Source organism: Dendropsophus ebraccatus, chromosome 14, assembly GCF_027789765.1.
Source record: "Dendropsophus ebraccatus isolate aDenEbr1 chromosome 14, aDenEbr1.pat, whole genome shotgun sequence".
In the NCBI taxonomy this organism is placed as follows: Eukaryota; Metazoa; Chordata; class Amphibia; order Anura; family Hylidae; genus Dendropsophus; species Dendropsophus ebraccatus.
In genome coordinates, this window is record NC_091467.1 from 39772852 (window position 1) to 39788266 (window position 15415).

The 15415-nt window shown below is 41.5% G+C and overlaps 1 protein-coding gene across 1 annotated transcript in view; it reads right to left on the bottom strand.

Annotated features, from left to right (window-relative positions):
* Nucleotides 1-15415, bottom strand: part of CACNA1G (calcium voltage-gated channel subunit alpha1 G) — a 359907-nt gene that overhangs the window by 215894 nt on the left and 128598 nt on the right. The window contains exons 10-12 of the mRNA XM_069953244.1: nucleotides 1030-1215; nucleotides 259-373; nucleotides 20-175 (exon numbers count right to left, since the gene is read on the bottom strand). Coding sequence (XP_069809345.1) covers nucleotides 20-175; nucleotides 259-373; nucleotides 1030-1215 — 457 coding nt within the window. The remainder of the gene's footprint in view (nucleotides 1-19; nucleotides 176-258; nucleotides 374-1029; nucleotides 1216-15415) is intronic.

Here is a 15415-nt window from a genome sequence, read left to right on the forward strand (position 1 = left end):
AACTGGCACAAAGCGTTACCTCTGTCTGAAATCCTTCAACAAGAATAGCCACCAACAGGTTGAATAGAACATAGTTTCCAAAAGTCATCAGTGCAATAAAGTAAAGTGCTGCCCATGAAGACGTAGAGGCCATTCCATTGTAAAGAACTTTATTCCAGTCTTCCTGTGTTAAAATCTAAAGTAACCAGTCAAATTATTAAAGTCACCTCAGGCAGAATAATATATATATTTTTTCTGTACATACCAAACATACAATACCTGGAATACAGTCACTGTAGCCCATAGCAGAGAGTCAAAGTTCTTTCTATCTGGAAGCGTGTCACCATCCTTTTCTGATGCAAATTTGCAGCCAAAAAGATGCATTCCTAAAATACTAGCAAATATATATAAAACATAACAATTAGGCTACCATACATCACAGAGCTCTATGTGTGCCTTTATAGTTCACTGTGTGGGCTTGATTTTCTCTGTATTTTTGTACATAGCCTCTATTATTCCCCTTTGCAAAATAACTTGAATATGCTTTCCTCCCTGCAACATGTCTGAGCTGCCTACCAAGTATGCTATCTGAAAGTCTTCCTGCTATATGACAGATCTCTCTTATCTCTCTCTTTCTCTGTAGCAGCTAACTGTTTAAATAGTAGGACATGAAGATAATTTATGAATGAATGAATGAATACTAACAAAAAAACTAAAAATCTCCATGGTCTTTACCCCCTCCACTGTAAGGCAGGTAACCTTCATACTTTCCCCAAAGTACAACAGGAGGAAGAGTTTAACAGAAATCTCCAATGTCTCTTCCAACTCTTTAATGACCCAGTACATGCTAGTTGACCTTCTTTTAACACAGGTTAGTTTGAACTAAATTAATCTTTTGAATATATGACAAACATTCCCATATCCTGATGAGCATGACTATGTTGGCGTAAATATATTCATTTTGGACAAAATGATGCAGCTATATGTGTAATTTTCAATACAAGTATCTGGATCATAAGATATCTTTCCATAAAATCTTATAATAACTACCTGAATATGAAGATGAAAAGCATCAGCAGCATGCAGAATGTGGCAACATTGTCCATTGTCTTCATTAATACTACAAGCTGGCGCTGTAATGCTGGCATAAAGCGCACTAATTTCAGGACCCTCATGAGACGGAAAGTTCTCAGCACAGAGAGACCACCACCTTGCTGTCCTATGATTTCCCAGACACTGCAAGATAAAAACATAATAAATTAGTCGAACCATAAGACAAACAATTTTATAATAAAAGTTTAACTTTAGCAACAAGATATTTATTGTAATTAAAGAGCAAAGCAAAACTTAAAAATCCAGATTTGATGCGAATTGTGCTGTCCATTTGCTTCATTTTGACCCCAGGACAGATCTTGGATTAAAAGCAGCTATCTGAAGGTACAAGTGGTTTGGGGGGGACAGATTGTGGGTACAGAGTCGCTTTAAACAGGGGAGACAAAGGGTGCCACACAAGGAGAGGTGAAAGGGTACTTGAAGAAGGATTGGAACATTTTAAATCATCTACTACCAAGGGATAGGGTTTGTTATGTTATCGTAACAGGATGAGGTGCTGGAGGGACACGATGAGCTGTCTGAATACTGACCCAAATTTAACCTAGGTGTGACCTCCATTCGGCATTGCTGCCGAAGTGCCAGAAGACAGATCAATGTTTATTCAATGAGCAGTGAATAATATAAATGGAACTAAATTAAACTAAAAAAAATTAAGAATTATTAGATCAATTATTAAATTAATTAAATAAAATTAAATTGAATAATTTAAATTGAAATTAAATTGACACTTACATTGGAGCCACTTAAATTAACGGGAGACAAACGGTGCCACACAAGGGGAGGTGAAAGGGGACTTGAAGGAGGATTGGAAACGTGTTAAATATTTTATTAGAAAGATTTCAGATTTTATGCACCAACGTCCACCAAACCTTATACACTAATGTCCACTGCAGTCCAGGGTGAAAATGTCATTATTGACTAGCTAATTGACATTTTTAAAAAATTTACATTTTCCAATTTTTGGCATTGTCACTGCAATAGCTGTTGTACAAAACATTACTCTGTAATAGTCCAACTACTGTAGCTGCAATGGTTTGGCTGTTTTATTGAGATTCGTTTACATGTGGTTCTCAAATATTCGCATATCCGACCTAATATTCGTGAAATGAATTTTCGATTGATTCTCTCATCTCTAATTGTAATTTATTGTTTAGGCCATCATGAAGGCACTGGCTATTTTTTGGTGCATTTTACAGCACATTTTTTTCTAATGACTCCTAATGTTTCCAATGAGGTAAATTACAGCACTGTAATCAAATGAATCTAGTGAGCCAACAGGAACCAATTTAAATAACGGCAAAACAGGGTCAATCCTGGATTTATCCAGGCTTGTGGAAAGACACGTACTTTATATGTGAATCACACTGTAAACTTGCCAGTGTTTAACATAGATTTAGGTTGACTTACAAAAATGAACAGAATTAAAAAAAAAACATCCCCACAAATGAACACCAACATAGCAACATGTTGTAAAAATATTATGCAACGTAAAAAAAGAACATCCATTAACCCCTTAAGGACACAGCCAAAAATGGCCTTAACCCCTTAAGGACAGAGCCTGAAATGGCCTTAAGGACAGAGACAAATTTTATGAATATGACCAGTGTCACTTTATTCATTAATAACTTCTGGATGCTTTTACCTATCCAGCCGATTCTGAGATTGTTTTCTCGTGACATATTGTACTTTACATTTCTGGTAAAATGGAGTCGATACTTATAACAAATCTTTATGAAAAACACCAAAATAACGTGAAAAATTGTGAAAAAATGCATTTTTCCAACTTTGAAACCTTTCTGCTTATACCGAAAATGGTTATGCCACATAAATTATATATTAAATAGCATTAGCAACATGTCTACTTTATGTTGGTAGCATTTATTTTTATTTTTTTTTAGACAATAGAAAGCTTAAAACATTAGCAGCAATTTTCCAAATTTTCTGTAAAATTTCAAAATCAGATATTTTTAGGGACCTGTTCAGGTTTAGGCCGTCATTTAATGGCAAATATTTGCTGTTATTTAAAAACAACGGCTGTTGTATTGAGATAATGGCCGTTATTTACTGTTATATGGCGGCCATCCACTCAATTTCAACATTGTGTGAACAGATCCTTTCTGTGTTTTCAATCCACTCCTGGTTTTGGTTGCTATGAGGGCCTGACATGAGGACCAAATACAGCCTCAAATATACATAGTGTGAACCCAGCCTTAAAAGTGTATTTGAGGGGACTGTATGTTAGAAAGCCCCACAAAGCACCCCATTTCAGAAACTGCACCCCCAAACTCTGCAAGAATGTTTTTTAACCCTTTATGGGAGTCACAGAAATAAAAGCTAAGTTTGTAAGAAATTATTTATTTTCTGTGCAGAGATTTTATTGTAATCCAATATATTTCATAATGATAAACCTATTAGCAGAGAAATGCACCCCAATATTGATAGCCCCGTTTCTGCAGTTTATAGAAATACCCCATATGTGGCCCTATTGCACTATTTGACGCAACCACAAGCCTCAGATATAAGGGAGCGCCTAGTGAATTTTAACGCCTCCGTTATATTTGGTCATTTTTGACTGTACCACTTCAGGTTGGCAGAGGCTCTGGGGTGCCAAAACCTAAAAAACACCCCTAAGGGGACACCATTTAGAAAACTGCACCCCTCAAGGAATGTAACAAGGGGTGCGGTGAGCATCTAGACCCCACAGGTGCTTCACAGATTTTCAGAACAATGTGGTGTAAAAAAGGAAAAATTCAATTTTTTACACTAAAATGTTGTTTTAACCTTCATTTTTCATTTTTACAAGGGTATAAAAGAAAAAAAACACACCAAACGTGTAGCGCAGTTTCTCCCGAGTACAGAAATACCCCACATGTGGACATAAAGTGCCAAGCGGGCGCAGGACGGGCCTCCAAAGGGAAGGAGCGCCAATTGCCTTTTGGAAGCTGTATTTTACTGGAATGGATTTCAAGGGTCATGTCGCATTTACAGAGCCCTCGTGCTGCCAAAACACTGGAAACCCAGCACAAGTGATCCCATTCTGGAAACTTAACCCCTCAAGGAATCTAAGAAAGGGGTGCAATGAGGATATGGACCCCAGTGGTGACGGGCACAAATGTGGAACAATGTGACGTGAAAGTGAAAATTTTCATTTTTTCACTTTCACGGCACAAATGTGCCCCCATCAAGGGGTCCATATCCTCACTGCACCCCTTGTTAGATTCCTTGAGGGTGTAGTTTCCAGAATGGGGTCACTTGTGGGGGGTTTCCAGTGTTTTGGCAGCACGAGGGCTCTGTAAATGCGACATGGCGTTCATCATCCATTCTGGCGAAATCCAACCACCAAAATCCAAATGGCGCTCCTTACCTTCGGAGGCTTGCCCTGCACCCACATGGCGCTTTATGTCCACATGTGGGGTATTTACGGACTCGGGGGAAATTGCTCTACACATTATGTGTTTTTTTTTTCTCTTTTAACCTCTTGTGAAACTGAAAAATTTAGGGCTAGACCAACAATATAGTGTAAAAATTTTTATATTTTATTTTCACGCCATATTGTTCCACATTTGTGCCCGTCACCAGTGGGGTCCATATGCTTACTACACCCCTTGTTACATTCCCTGAGGGGTGTAGTTTCCATAATAGGGTCACTTGTGGGGGGTTTCAACTGTCTTGGCAACACAGGGGCCTTTTTAATGCAACATGGCCCCTCGAAATCCATTCCAGCCAAATCCAGCCTCCAAAAGCCAAATGGCGCTCCTTCCTTTTGGAGGCTTACCCTGCACCTGCATGGTGCTTTATGTCCACATGTGGGGTATTTCCGTACTCAGGTGAAATCGCTCTACACATTAAGTGTTTTTTTTATCTTTTAACCCCTTGTGAAAATGAAAAAATCAAGACAAGATCAATAATTTAGTGTAAAAATTAAACATTTTTTACACTATATGTTAGTCTAGCCTTGATTTTTTTCCTTTTCCACAAGGGGTTAAAAAAGAAAGTGAACACAAAACGAGTAGGGTAATTTCCCCTGAGTACGAAAATACCCCACATGTGGACATAATGTGCCATATTGGCACAGGGCAAGCCACCAAAGGGACAGAGCGCCATTTAGAGGCTGGAATGGAGGATGGAGGCCATGTCACAATTAAAAAGCTTCTGTGCTGCCAGGACAGTAGAAACCCCCCACAAGTGACCCCATTATGGAAACTACACCCCATAAGAAATCCAACAAGGTGTGCAGTGAGCATATGGACCCCACTGGTGACGGGCACATATGTGGAACATGTACCGTTAAAAAAAAAACGCCACTTATGTGCGGCACTTATCAGCAGGCAGTGGCGGTAGGATATAGGGGGGAAAAAACGCCCCTACGCCAAAATGGAGGAGTTGCTGATCAGCGGCGCACTTATGTGCGATGCTGATCAGCACTCAGCGGCGTTAGGGCGCAAAAAAAAAAAAAAAATCTTTTTAACCCAAAGCAACTGATCAGTGAATGATATTCACTGATCAGCCGCTAGGGGGCAGTAGAGCGACGCTGCCGGAGATTGCCGAGACCCGCCGAACCCAAGGACCCGAGCGTTTCCGAAGATTTCCGACGCTGGACGACCAAACCCGGAAGTGAAGCGAAGAAGACGCGAGGACGGCGCGGACCACAGATCGTCGCTCCGGACGCCCAGATCAGGTGAGTATGGTACACCTGCACCACACACACCTGTTCTGCACCCCTCAGCTACCTAGCTGAGGGGTGCAGAACCCGGCAAAACTGTGTTTTTACAGTATGATTGCCGTGATGGGCCGGCCGGTACTGGCCGGCCTATCACGGCAATCGTGGGGGTGGCATCGGCGCCATCTTTGGTGGGGACACTTATGGCAATTGGTGCTAATTCGGACAGCACCAATCGCCATTGCTTTCCGGGTCACCGGGTCACCGATGACCCGGAAAGCTGTTTTTAGCTGCTATATGCTGATCTGTATTGATCAGCATATAGCAGCGATCGTCGGCACGGGAGGGGTTAATCACCCCCCGTGCCGACGAACACACAGCGATCGGGGAAACATCGGGCGTAAGTATACGCCCGTTTGCGTTAAAGCCCACCCTGCGGGGGCGTATACTTACGCCCGATGTCGTTAAGGGGTTAAGGACTGCGCCAAATTTCAATTTTTCCATTTTCGTCTTTTCTTCCTCATGTTCTCAGGGTCCATTTACACAGAAAGATACACAGGGCCATGTCAGGGCTTGTTTTTTCAGGAACAGGTGTACTTTGTAATGGCACCCTTCAATCTACCATAAAATGAGTGACATAACTCTAATAAAATCATTTATAGGGTGAATTTGCACCAAAAAAGGCAATTCCACAAATTTTGGGGGGTTTCCATGGTTAGGTAATGCACTTTACAGTAAAAGTTACAAACTTACATGATATCTTTACTCTATAGGTCAGTCTGAACACAGTGATATGCATGCTTTTTTTTTTTACAAATATATATGTGTGTGTATATATATATATATATATATATATATATATATATATATATATATTGGCCCTATTGTGACTCTTATAACACTTTTATTTTTTCACCTACAGGGCTGTATTGGGCATAATTTTTTGAGTTACAAATCCCTAGTTTTTATTAGTAACATATTTATGTAGATCAGACATATTCATCACTGTTTATAAATTTTTTCTATGTATAAAATGTAATTTATAAAATCAGCAATTTTGGTGTTTTTTACTGCCTTTTATTCATGCCGTTCACCCTGCGGGAAAATTATTGTTTTTATTTTAATAGATTTGACAGTTACGCACCCTATGGTATATAATACGTTTATTTATTTCGTTATTTTTATTTGTTTTATTTATAAAAATGGGAAGGGGGGGATTTAAACTTTTATTATGGGAGGGGCTTTGGGGTATTTTTTAAAAATAATTATTTATTTACACTTTTTTAGTCCCCCTAGGGGACTATTACATATATACATTAGATTGGTCCCATTGATCACTGCTATGCCATAGCAGAGCAGGGATCAGTGTTTATCGGCGAACTTCTGATAAACTATGTACCTCTCTAGTGGTCAAGCAGTGTGATCTGGACCCTCGCAGGAGCTGCTCCTGTCACTTAAATGATGGCAAGGTTTAAAGGGTTAATGGTGGGCTGCCGTATAATTGCAGCAGCCCACCATTGAGTATGAGGGCCTGGCTGCTGATAGCTGCTGGTCCTCACCCGCTATGAAGCAAGCTCAGCTCCTCAGCCCACTCCATAGTGCGGCCCCCCCAGCAGGGCGTACATGTAAGTCAAAAAGCTGAAAAGTAACAACAAATTGCACCTGTCAGTACACAGTGGTCATCATTATCCACAATTCTCCTGGGTGATTTTAACCTTTTAAATCACCTGTTAGGTTACATCTTCAGTCAATCATCAAAACCGTGTCTGGTAGCATACTGTTAGGGCCCTATTCCACAGTAACGATAATCGGCCGGATCGGCCCCATTTGGCCCGATTCGGTCGATTATCGTTCGGTGAAATAGAGAGAACGATCAGCCGATGATCGTGTCATCGGCTGATCATTTATTTAGGGCCAGACCTAAAATCATCGTTTCCCCACCGCGCATCGCTACGGTTGAATAGCGGTGTGCGGCGGGCGACCGACGATTTGACAAGCAGCAGCATCATACATTACCTGTCCAGGCTTCTTGTCCGCTCTGTCTTCCTCTCCGGCTCCCACGCGCTCTATCTTCAGAATGGCTGGTCAGCTGACGGAGCGCTCAGCCAATCACAGGCCGGGACCCCTGCGACCTGTGATTGGCTAAATGTGGCCTGTAAGCTGACCGCCATTCTGAAGATAGAGAGCGCGGGACTCGGGGATGAAGACAGCGCGGAGAAGAAGCCTGGACAGGTAATGTATGATGCCCCAAGGGCTGCAAGGACATCGGTAATGATGTTCTTGCAGCCCTCGCTCAACGATCATCGGGCCATAGGGAATAGGCCCAGTAATCTAGCAGATTGCCGCTCGTTTACATCGTTGATTGGGCCCTCCTTGGCCCGTGGAATAGGACCCTTATTGTACTTCAGTCATGCACTGCTGTTTGTTGAATTTTAAAGGGGTAGTGCGGCGCTCAGAAATTATTCACAGAATAACACACATTACAAAGTTATACAACTTTGATCAACCTGGGTTCACACTATGTATATTTGAGGCTGTATTTGGTCCTCATGTCAGGTCCTCATAGCAACCAAAACCAGGAGTGGATTGAAAACACAGAAAGGCTCTGTTCACACAATGTTGAAATTGAGTGGATGGCCGCCATATAACGGTAAATAACTTCCATTATTTCAATACAACAGCCGTTGTTTTAAAATAACAGCACATATTTGCCATTAAATGACGGCCATCCACTCAATTACAACATTATGTGAACAGAGCCCGTGACAGGTGAGTATAGCGCACCACACTTCCAGGTACACGGGTGGAGGTGGTGGGACACGGGGAAGGGGGCCATTCACAGACATAACATACATTACAAAGTTGTATAACTTTGTAATGTGTGTTAGTCTGTGAATAATTTTTTACCCCCGCACTACCCCTTTAATGCTCCTGTGCCTGATGTTTATGAGTAAATCACCAGTCATCAATCTTGCACATGAATGTGTCTATACGCTAAGAAAAGTCCAAAGAAAAACATTTTTGTTTAATCTATCAAGTAATGTTCCCCCTTTAGATCCCAGTTAATATAATATTCAGTTAGAAAATATCCCTAGTTAATTATGATACATTTGAATAAACTAAACCCCATCATCAAATTTAATGCCCATGGTCGAAACAAACATTTTTAAACGCATTAAACATTTTTAAATGCATCTCCACACTAGTTTAATGGCTGTACAGAGTGCACATCGCAACCAAGAACAGTATCATCCAGAAACAAGACTTCACAAGTAATACTAATAGTGTCCAGCATTTCTGGACAAGCACTGTGGCATGACTGGGCGATGTTCTTAAAATACAAGGCTCGTTCGATATTGCACAATGTTTACTGATAGGGTTGTTGTTTGTGCCAATGTTTTAACTCTAGAGATGAGCGAATAGTGAAATATTCGATAATTTGAAATTCGATTTGAATAGCTCCCGATATTCGTATATTTGAACGAATTTTAAATCCCATTATAGTGTATGGGAGATAAACACGTGGGACCTGGAAATCAATATTCGACTACTAGGAGGTCACCAAGTGCACAATGAAACATCAGAAAATTATGCCAACACCTCTGGAATGCATTTGGGACAGCAGGGGAAGCATGCCTGGGTAAATCTAACACTAGTAATGAGCGAACATCCCAATTTTTGGTTTGGATCCCGAACACGAACAAAAAAAAAGTTTGTGATTGGTTCGTTTTCGCCTAACATTCACAAACAAATTACAAACGTAAAGTAAAAGCGTACGTTTCGGTCTAGCGGTACGCACTTGCGTACGTACAGTATTAGGTCAGGTGCAGAGTAAACTACGTAATAATGAAAATTAACGATAACTACAAATCAGTAGTAGCAAGATAACAGGTATAAGCCTGCAATCACAGTATACAGCCGTATACCGGATATATAATTGTTTTTACAATAATAAAATTAAAGAGCTGTTCAACTCATTTACAGGATGCAGACTGCGCAAATCAGTAGTAGCAAGATAACAGGCAAAGCGACTCTGTACCCACAATCTGGGACAGATTGGGTGTGCCAGCCTAATGCATACACAATCTAGGCCATGGCTGTTGGACACAGGGCTGCAAGTTTAAAAGTTGTTTTTTAGGACAATAACTGCATCACCTGCCGAACGGACCCCAGGACAGATCTTGGATTAAAAGCAGCTATCTGAAGGTACAAGTGGTTTGGGGGTTGGTTAGATTGTGGGTACAGAGGCGCTTTAATGATTGGAATAAGTCTCTAGAAAGGGTTCCTGATAGGATATGTATCACAGGGGCTGGTTTTCTCTAACAGGGGCTGGTTTTCTCTAACTGTGTATAAGAGCCTACAAAAGTAGCAGCAACAATCTGTTTCTGAAAGGCATTTTACCTTGCTGTGTTTAGGGTACGTTCCCATGTGGCTGGTTGCTTTGGGTTTATGCTGCCTAAAATCTGAAGCAGACCCTCAGTGGCATGTCAATGCACCTTTCAGGTGAAGGTTTTTGAGAATAACCAAAGATAGAAAGCTCACTCCCATACCCCATCAGGGATTTTTCCCTTCTTAGTTCAAGCCAGCTGGTGACAGAACTGAAACATCACAAGACATACATGTATGGGCTGCACGCTGCACTTTGTTACATCATCAAACTAGTGTCTCTATAGATGCATGCATACCTCCCAACCGTCCTGGATAAGGCGGGACATTTATGATTTTGGGGTGATGTTCAAGTTTACTGTTCCAGCGCTACGGTGACAGCACACTTCTCTCCTGCTTGGCCCAGATGTGAGGTCATGTCCGGAGCCAAGAAGGAGAGAAGAGTGCAGGCGCTGAGGTGATGGAACAGTAAGCTTCTGATGCAGGAAGTCTCTGAAGTAGCAGCTCCAGGACGAGACTACAGGGGAGGTGGTGAGTATCCTTTTTTATTTCTCACATCGAAGGTACTACACACAGGGGGCTATGTGGAGGCTACGGGGGGGGGGGGGGGCTATACAATGTTGCTGCTACACGGGGGGCTATACTATGTGTGGGCTATACTAAGTAGGGGCTATATTATATGGGGGCCGCAAAGGGGGGCTATACTAGGTGGGGCCCACACAGGGGTGCTGCACAGGGGGAGGGGCAAGATGGCGAAGAAAAACAAAACTGTATAACAAGAGGAAAAGTTCCCCTGTGAGTCACTGAATACCAGCAACAGAATCACTTGAAAGGTCTGCAGAACCTGTGTACAGCCTAATTTATCGCCATATGGTCAATGCTGAGGGAAATTATTGTTCTTGTATAGCGGATGTTATGTAGTAATGGTAGGGGGGTCTAAGTCAATATGTGGTTAAGAAGTGGTGATAATATTTGTTTCTTATGTAATGGTAACAGGTGATTTGGCTATGGGGGCATGAATATAGGTGCGTGGCACATTGCTGTAAATGTCTACTGATGAAGGATATGAAACGTAAGTTAGGGTTTGGCAGCGTACTGTTTATGGATATGTTTGCACCTTACTAATGGTTATGTTTGCACTGGTCACTTTACTTGTGATGCTAATTTGTAAATAGAGATTAAGCAGCAAGCTCTGTACTATTCCACTACTTTCATGACACTACTGCCAGCGAGGAGTAGGGCAGTATTTGTATCACTTTTGGGATATTGATTCTTCATCAGAATAAGTGCATGAAATTCATGCAGAGAAGGCACCCCCTGTTAGTCACTGGTTGTAGCTGCACTTAATGCATTATAACATCTTCAGAACCTGTGTAGGCTGGATCTACCTCTATATGGTCACTGCTTAGGTAATATATTGGTGTTTTCATAGTGGATTTTATTCAGTACAACAGTACAGTTGTATTTTCTAGTAACTGTGTCATGAAGATGGTAGTGGTCATGGTATATTATTTGCCCTATGTATCATTGGTAATATTTGTGTTTATATAGTGGATTTATTCAGTATGAGTATAGTAGTATTAGTCATTATGTAGTGGTCATGGATTGGTTGTGGTTGTGTTACTTGTATACTGGTATTATTGGTAAGATCCATCTCAGTCTCGGTTGGTGAGTAACAGTGTGGGGATAACATGTATGGTGATAACATTTACTTCTTGCATACCGCTGTTATTTGGTAACTAAGACTTTAGAGATCTATAGAAGTATTGCAGGTAATTGGACCCAGTATTAGGCTATGTTCACATGTGCCGTGACCCCGGCCGGTCTCTGGCCGCATCATCTTAAGTACTTAAGTACTGGCCGGGTGATCTTTCAGGCCGCGGAGCTCTCATGCGGGAGCATCAGCGTGCGCCCGCATCAGAGCTTCCCATAGCCCACAGTGAAGCGAGTGGCCGGAGCCTCTCGCTTCACTGTGTGAACTGACAGGTCTTTCTGTGAATTCCGGCCGCAGAAAACGGACCTGTCAGTTTTTTCCGGCGCCGCACAGGATCCCGGCCGGAGCATATACGATGTGTTTACACTCCGGCCGAGATCCCATTGAAAATAGACTATGTCACACACCGCAAAACTACGGCCATAGTTCTGCGGCGAGAACTACGGCCGTAGTTTTACGTAGTGTGAACATAGCCTTAAAGTTATCTTCCTGCCTGTCACATACAATCCCACACAACCAACCGCTACATTTTAAGATCAGAAGCTTTTTACCTATGCAGCCTTTATGCAGTATGTAGACAGAGATACTGTAGTTAGGCTATAGGCATTATCCAGGATTTTTTTTAAAAAACGTAGTTTCTTTTAAAATCAGTGCCATACCTGCCATTAGGTTGTGGGTTGTATTACAATTAAGCTGTGTTCACTTCAATTGAAATAAGCTGCAAAATTATACACAAACTAAGGAAAAGAATGGCGCTGTTTTTTTTTTGTTTTTTTTTTGGGGGGGGGGGCAGCCATGTTTTTTTTAATCCTGGATAGCCCCTTTAGGGTGCGTTCACATGGATCTGCAGCAGATTTGATGGCACAGATTTGAAATTGCAGATTTAAAGCAAATCTGCTCCATCAAAACTGCTGCAGGCCTTGTACGTGTAAACACACCCTGATAGGGAATCTGTCAGATACACAGCTGCAGATCCTGCCAGTCAGATGTTAGGAAAAGATAAGTGACAGGACCTTTAGTCGCCTTTAAAAATTGTCCTTTTTATAACCAGCTGAAGTCTCACAGTGAAGGCAGCAGCACCACCCTATATGTCAGTCAGTCAGGATCAGTCAGAGCAGGTAGAAGCAGAGTAAGAAGATGCTGCTGTTGCTCGGTTCTGCCTCCATGACACTTCAGTTTGTAATGGATTATATTAAACCTTTACAGTCGGTGATCAACAGCACTAAATGTCCAGTCACTTCTATGTCTCCAGCACGTCTGCTGACATGTCATTTTTTAGCGGCCGCTATTAATTGAATAGCGGCCTCACAGAACAGTCAGTTTACACAATTGAAAGTGCGGCTCTTGCACTGAAATGAAATTAATCCGTCTGGTACTGCAGTACTGGCTGGAAGGAACTTCACTGCCACCAGCCGTTCTGAGACATGGTCGGGTCACAGAACGACCGGTGTCTTACTGTGTGTGAACCTGGCCTAAAGAGGTTATCCAGGCTTAGAAAAACATGGCTGCTTTCTTCCAGAAACAGGACCACTTTTGTCTCAGTTTGTTTCAGGGTGGGTTTTGCAGCTCAGTTCCATTGACGTGAATAAAGCCTAATTGTAATACCACACACAACCTGAGGACAGAGGTAGTGCTGTTTTTGCTAAAAAGTTGCTGTGCTTTTTTGTAATCTTGGATAATCCTTTTAAGAGTCTATTCACACTTACTCAATCCATTGCAGATTTGATGCTGCCGATTTCATCAATACAAATTCCTAAAATATGCAACATCAAATTGAGAGCTGATTTAGTACATGTGAATGTACGACAACAATTGGACGGTACTCATGGGTCAGTCATGTGCTTGCCCCCCAGGCTAAAATTTGCCAGCTAGCCCCTGATCAGTATATAGTACAGGAGACACTATACTGGACTGGGAAAGAAGCTTCTGGTATAACATTTGTTTCTCATACAGAGATAAAAGGCAAATCTGATTTTCAAAAGACTTGACTAATGACAAAGAAATTTTGTCAAGAAATTCTTTGCAAGAAATGTGTTGTCTGTTTACTTGCTTAATGAAATTTTATGATTTTTAGTATTTTAATTTTAATTTTATAAAATGTTTTATTTTATATTATTGTGCTTGTTATTGAATTAAAAGAGAAGTCCCACGAAAATGAAAAAAGGCAGACAGGCGGGGGGTGCAGTAAAATAATACACAAAGTAAAAGTATATAATGACATGTGAACTACTGTAGTATCCTGCACCACAATTTCTACCAGATGCCTTAAATAAATACCTCTGTCCCAGTGACCTGAATCCTGCAATAATCCTTTATAGGCGACAAGTTCACATACAACTCATCATTCTCTTACCTGCTACTATATGAATAATGACATAATTAGTACAGTGGTCCTTCAACATACAATATTAATCGGTTCCAGGACGACCATTGTATGTTGAAACCATTGTATGTTGAGACCAAAACTCTATGGAAAACTGGTAATTGGTTCTAAATCCCACAAAATAAGAAAAAAAAAAAGAAAATTTAAAGGAAAATAAGCAGCTAACTAATATGGTTACAGCAAGTCTTCATACACAACAGTCAGAAATAGCAACAAGAGACGCTTAATTTCTTTCTATTTTCAGGTCCTATAGGGATCACACAGGGTCCCAGAAAAATAACAGAAAGCCGTCCTCACCTGGTGCCCATAGGAGCAACTCACCCTGGGCCAGATAAAGAGCAATGCAGGACAAGTAGTATCACACTGTACTATAGAGAGGAGATACTAGACACACACAGCAGTACAGTGGTATTTACCACAAGGCACCTGTGGCCGGTGCCTAGGGCAGCACCTTGCAGGGTAGCAGTACCAGGGAGCAGGGGGAAAAACAACTTTTTTTGTTTTCATTTTTTAGTCTCCCATCTTCTGGTCAAACTTGCCAGTAAATCTGGTGACTTTTTGAAGGGGGTATGTTCAGGTCTGGTATGGCTGTGATGCCTGGAGCTATTACCTACCAATCTACCAATCCGGGGGTGAGAATTCCATCAGACAAAATGCAGACGGCTCTAATTATTGATTCAATGGGGAAATTTATGTTATAAGCACTTAAAAACCATGAAAATGCGATTCAGACAATGTTTCTACATGTAAAGAAATACATGTGGCCAAAACCACGATGGGGCGTCTTCAGGTTTTGTGCCTAGGGCAGCAGCAGCTGTTAAAGGGGAACTCCAGGTAGAGGTTAAAAAAAATTAAACTTCTGCAGAAGCATAACGCATTACTTACCTGTCTATCTGTTTTTCCATTATCCAGAATGCAATGCTTTCCCTCATGTGATCATCACAGCCCCCACCCATTAAAATCAGTTAAATTAGTGCAGCAGCTGCTTCTGTTCGGTTGCAGATGGTGAATCAGTCAGGGGATTGGGTTATCCAGCCAAGCCTCCTGTGACATCACGCCCAGCCCCCTGTATGCATCATCAGCAAACACACACAATGTGAGACAGAGGCATGTACTGTAAGATTTGTCTCCTAGGGGGGATAGCAGAAGGAGCAAAAGACAATGTGAACTGGCACAGAGG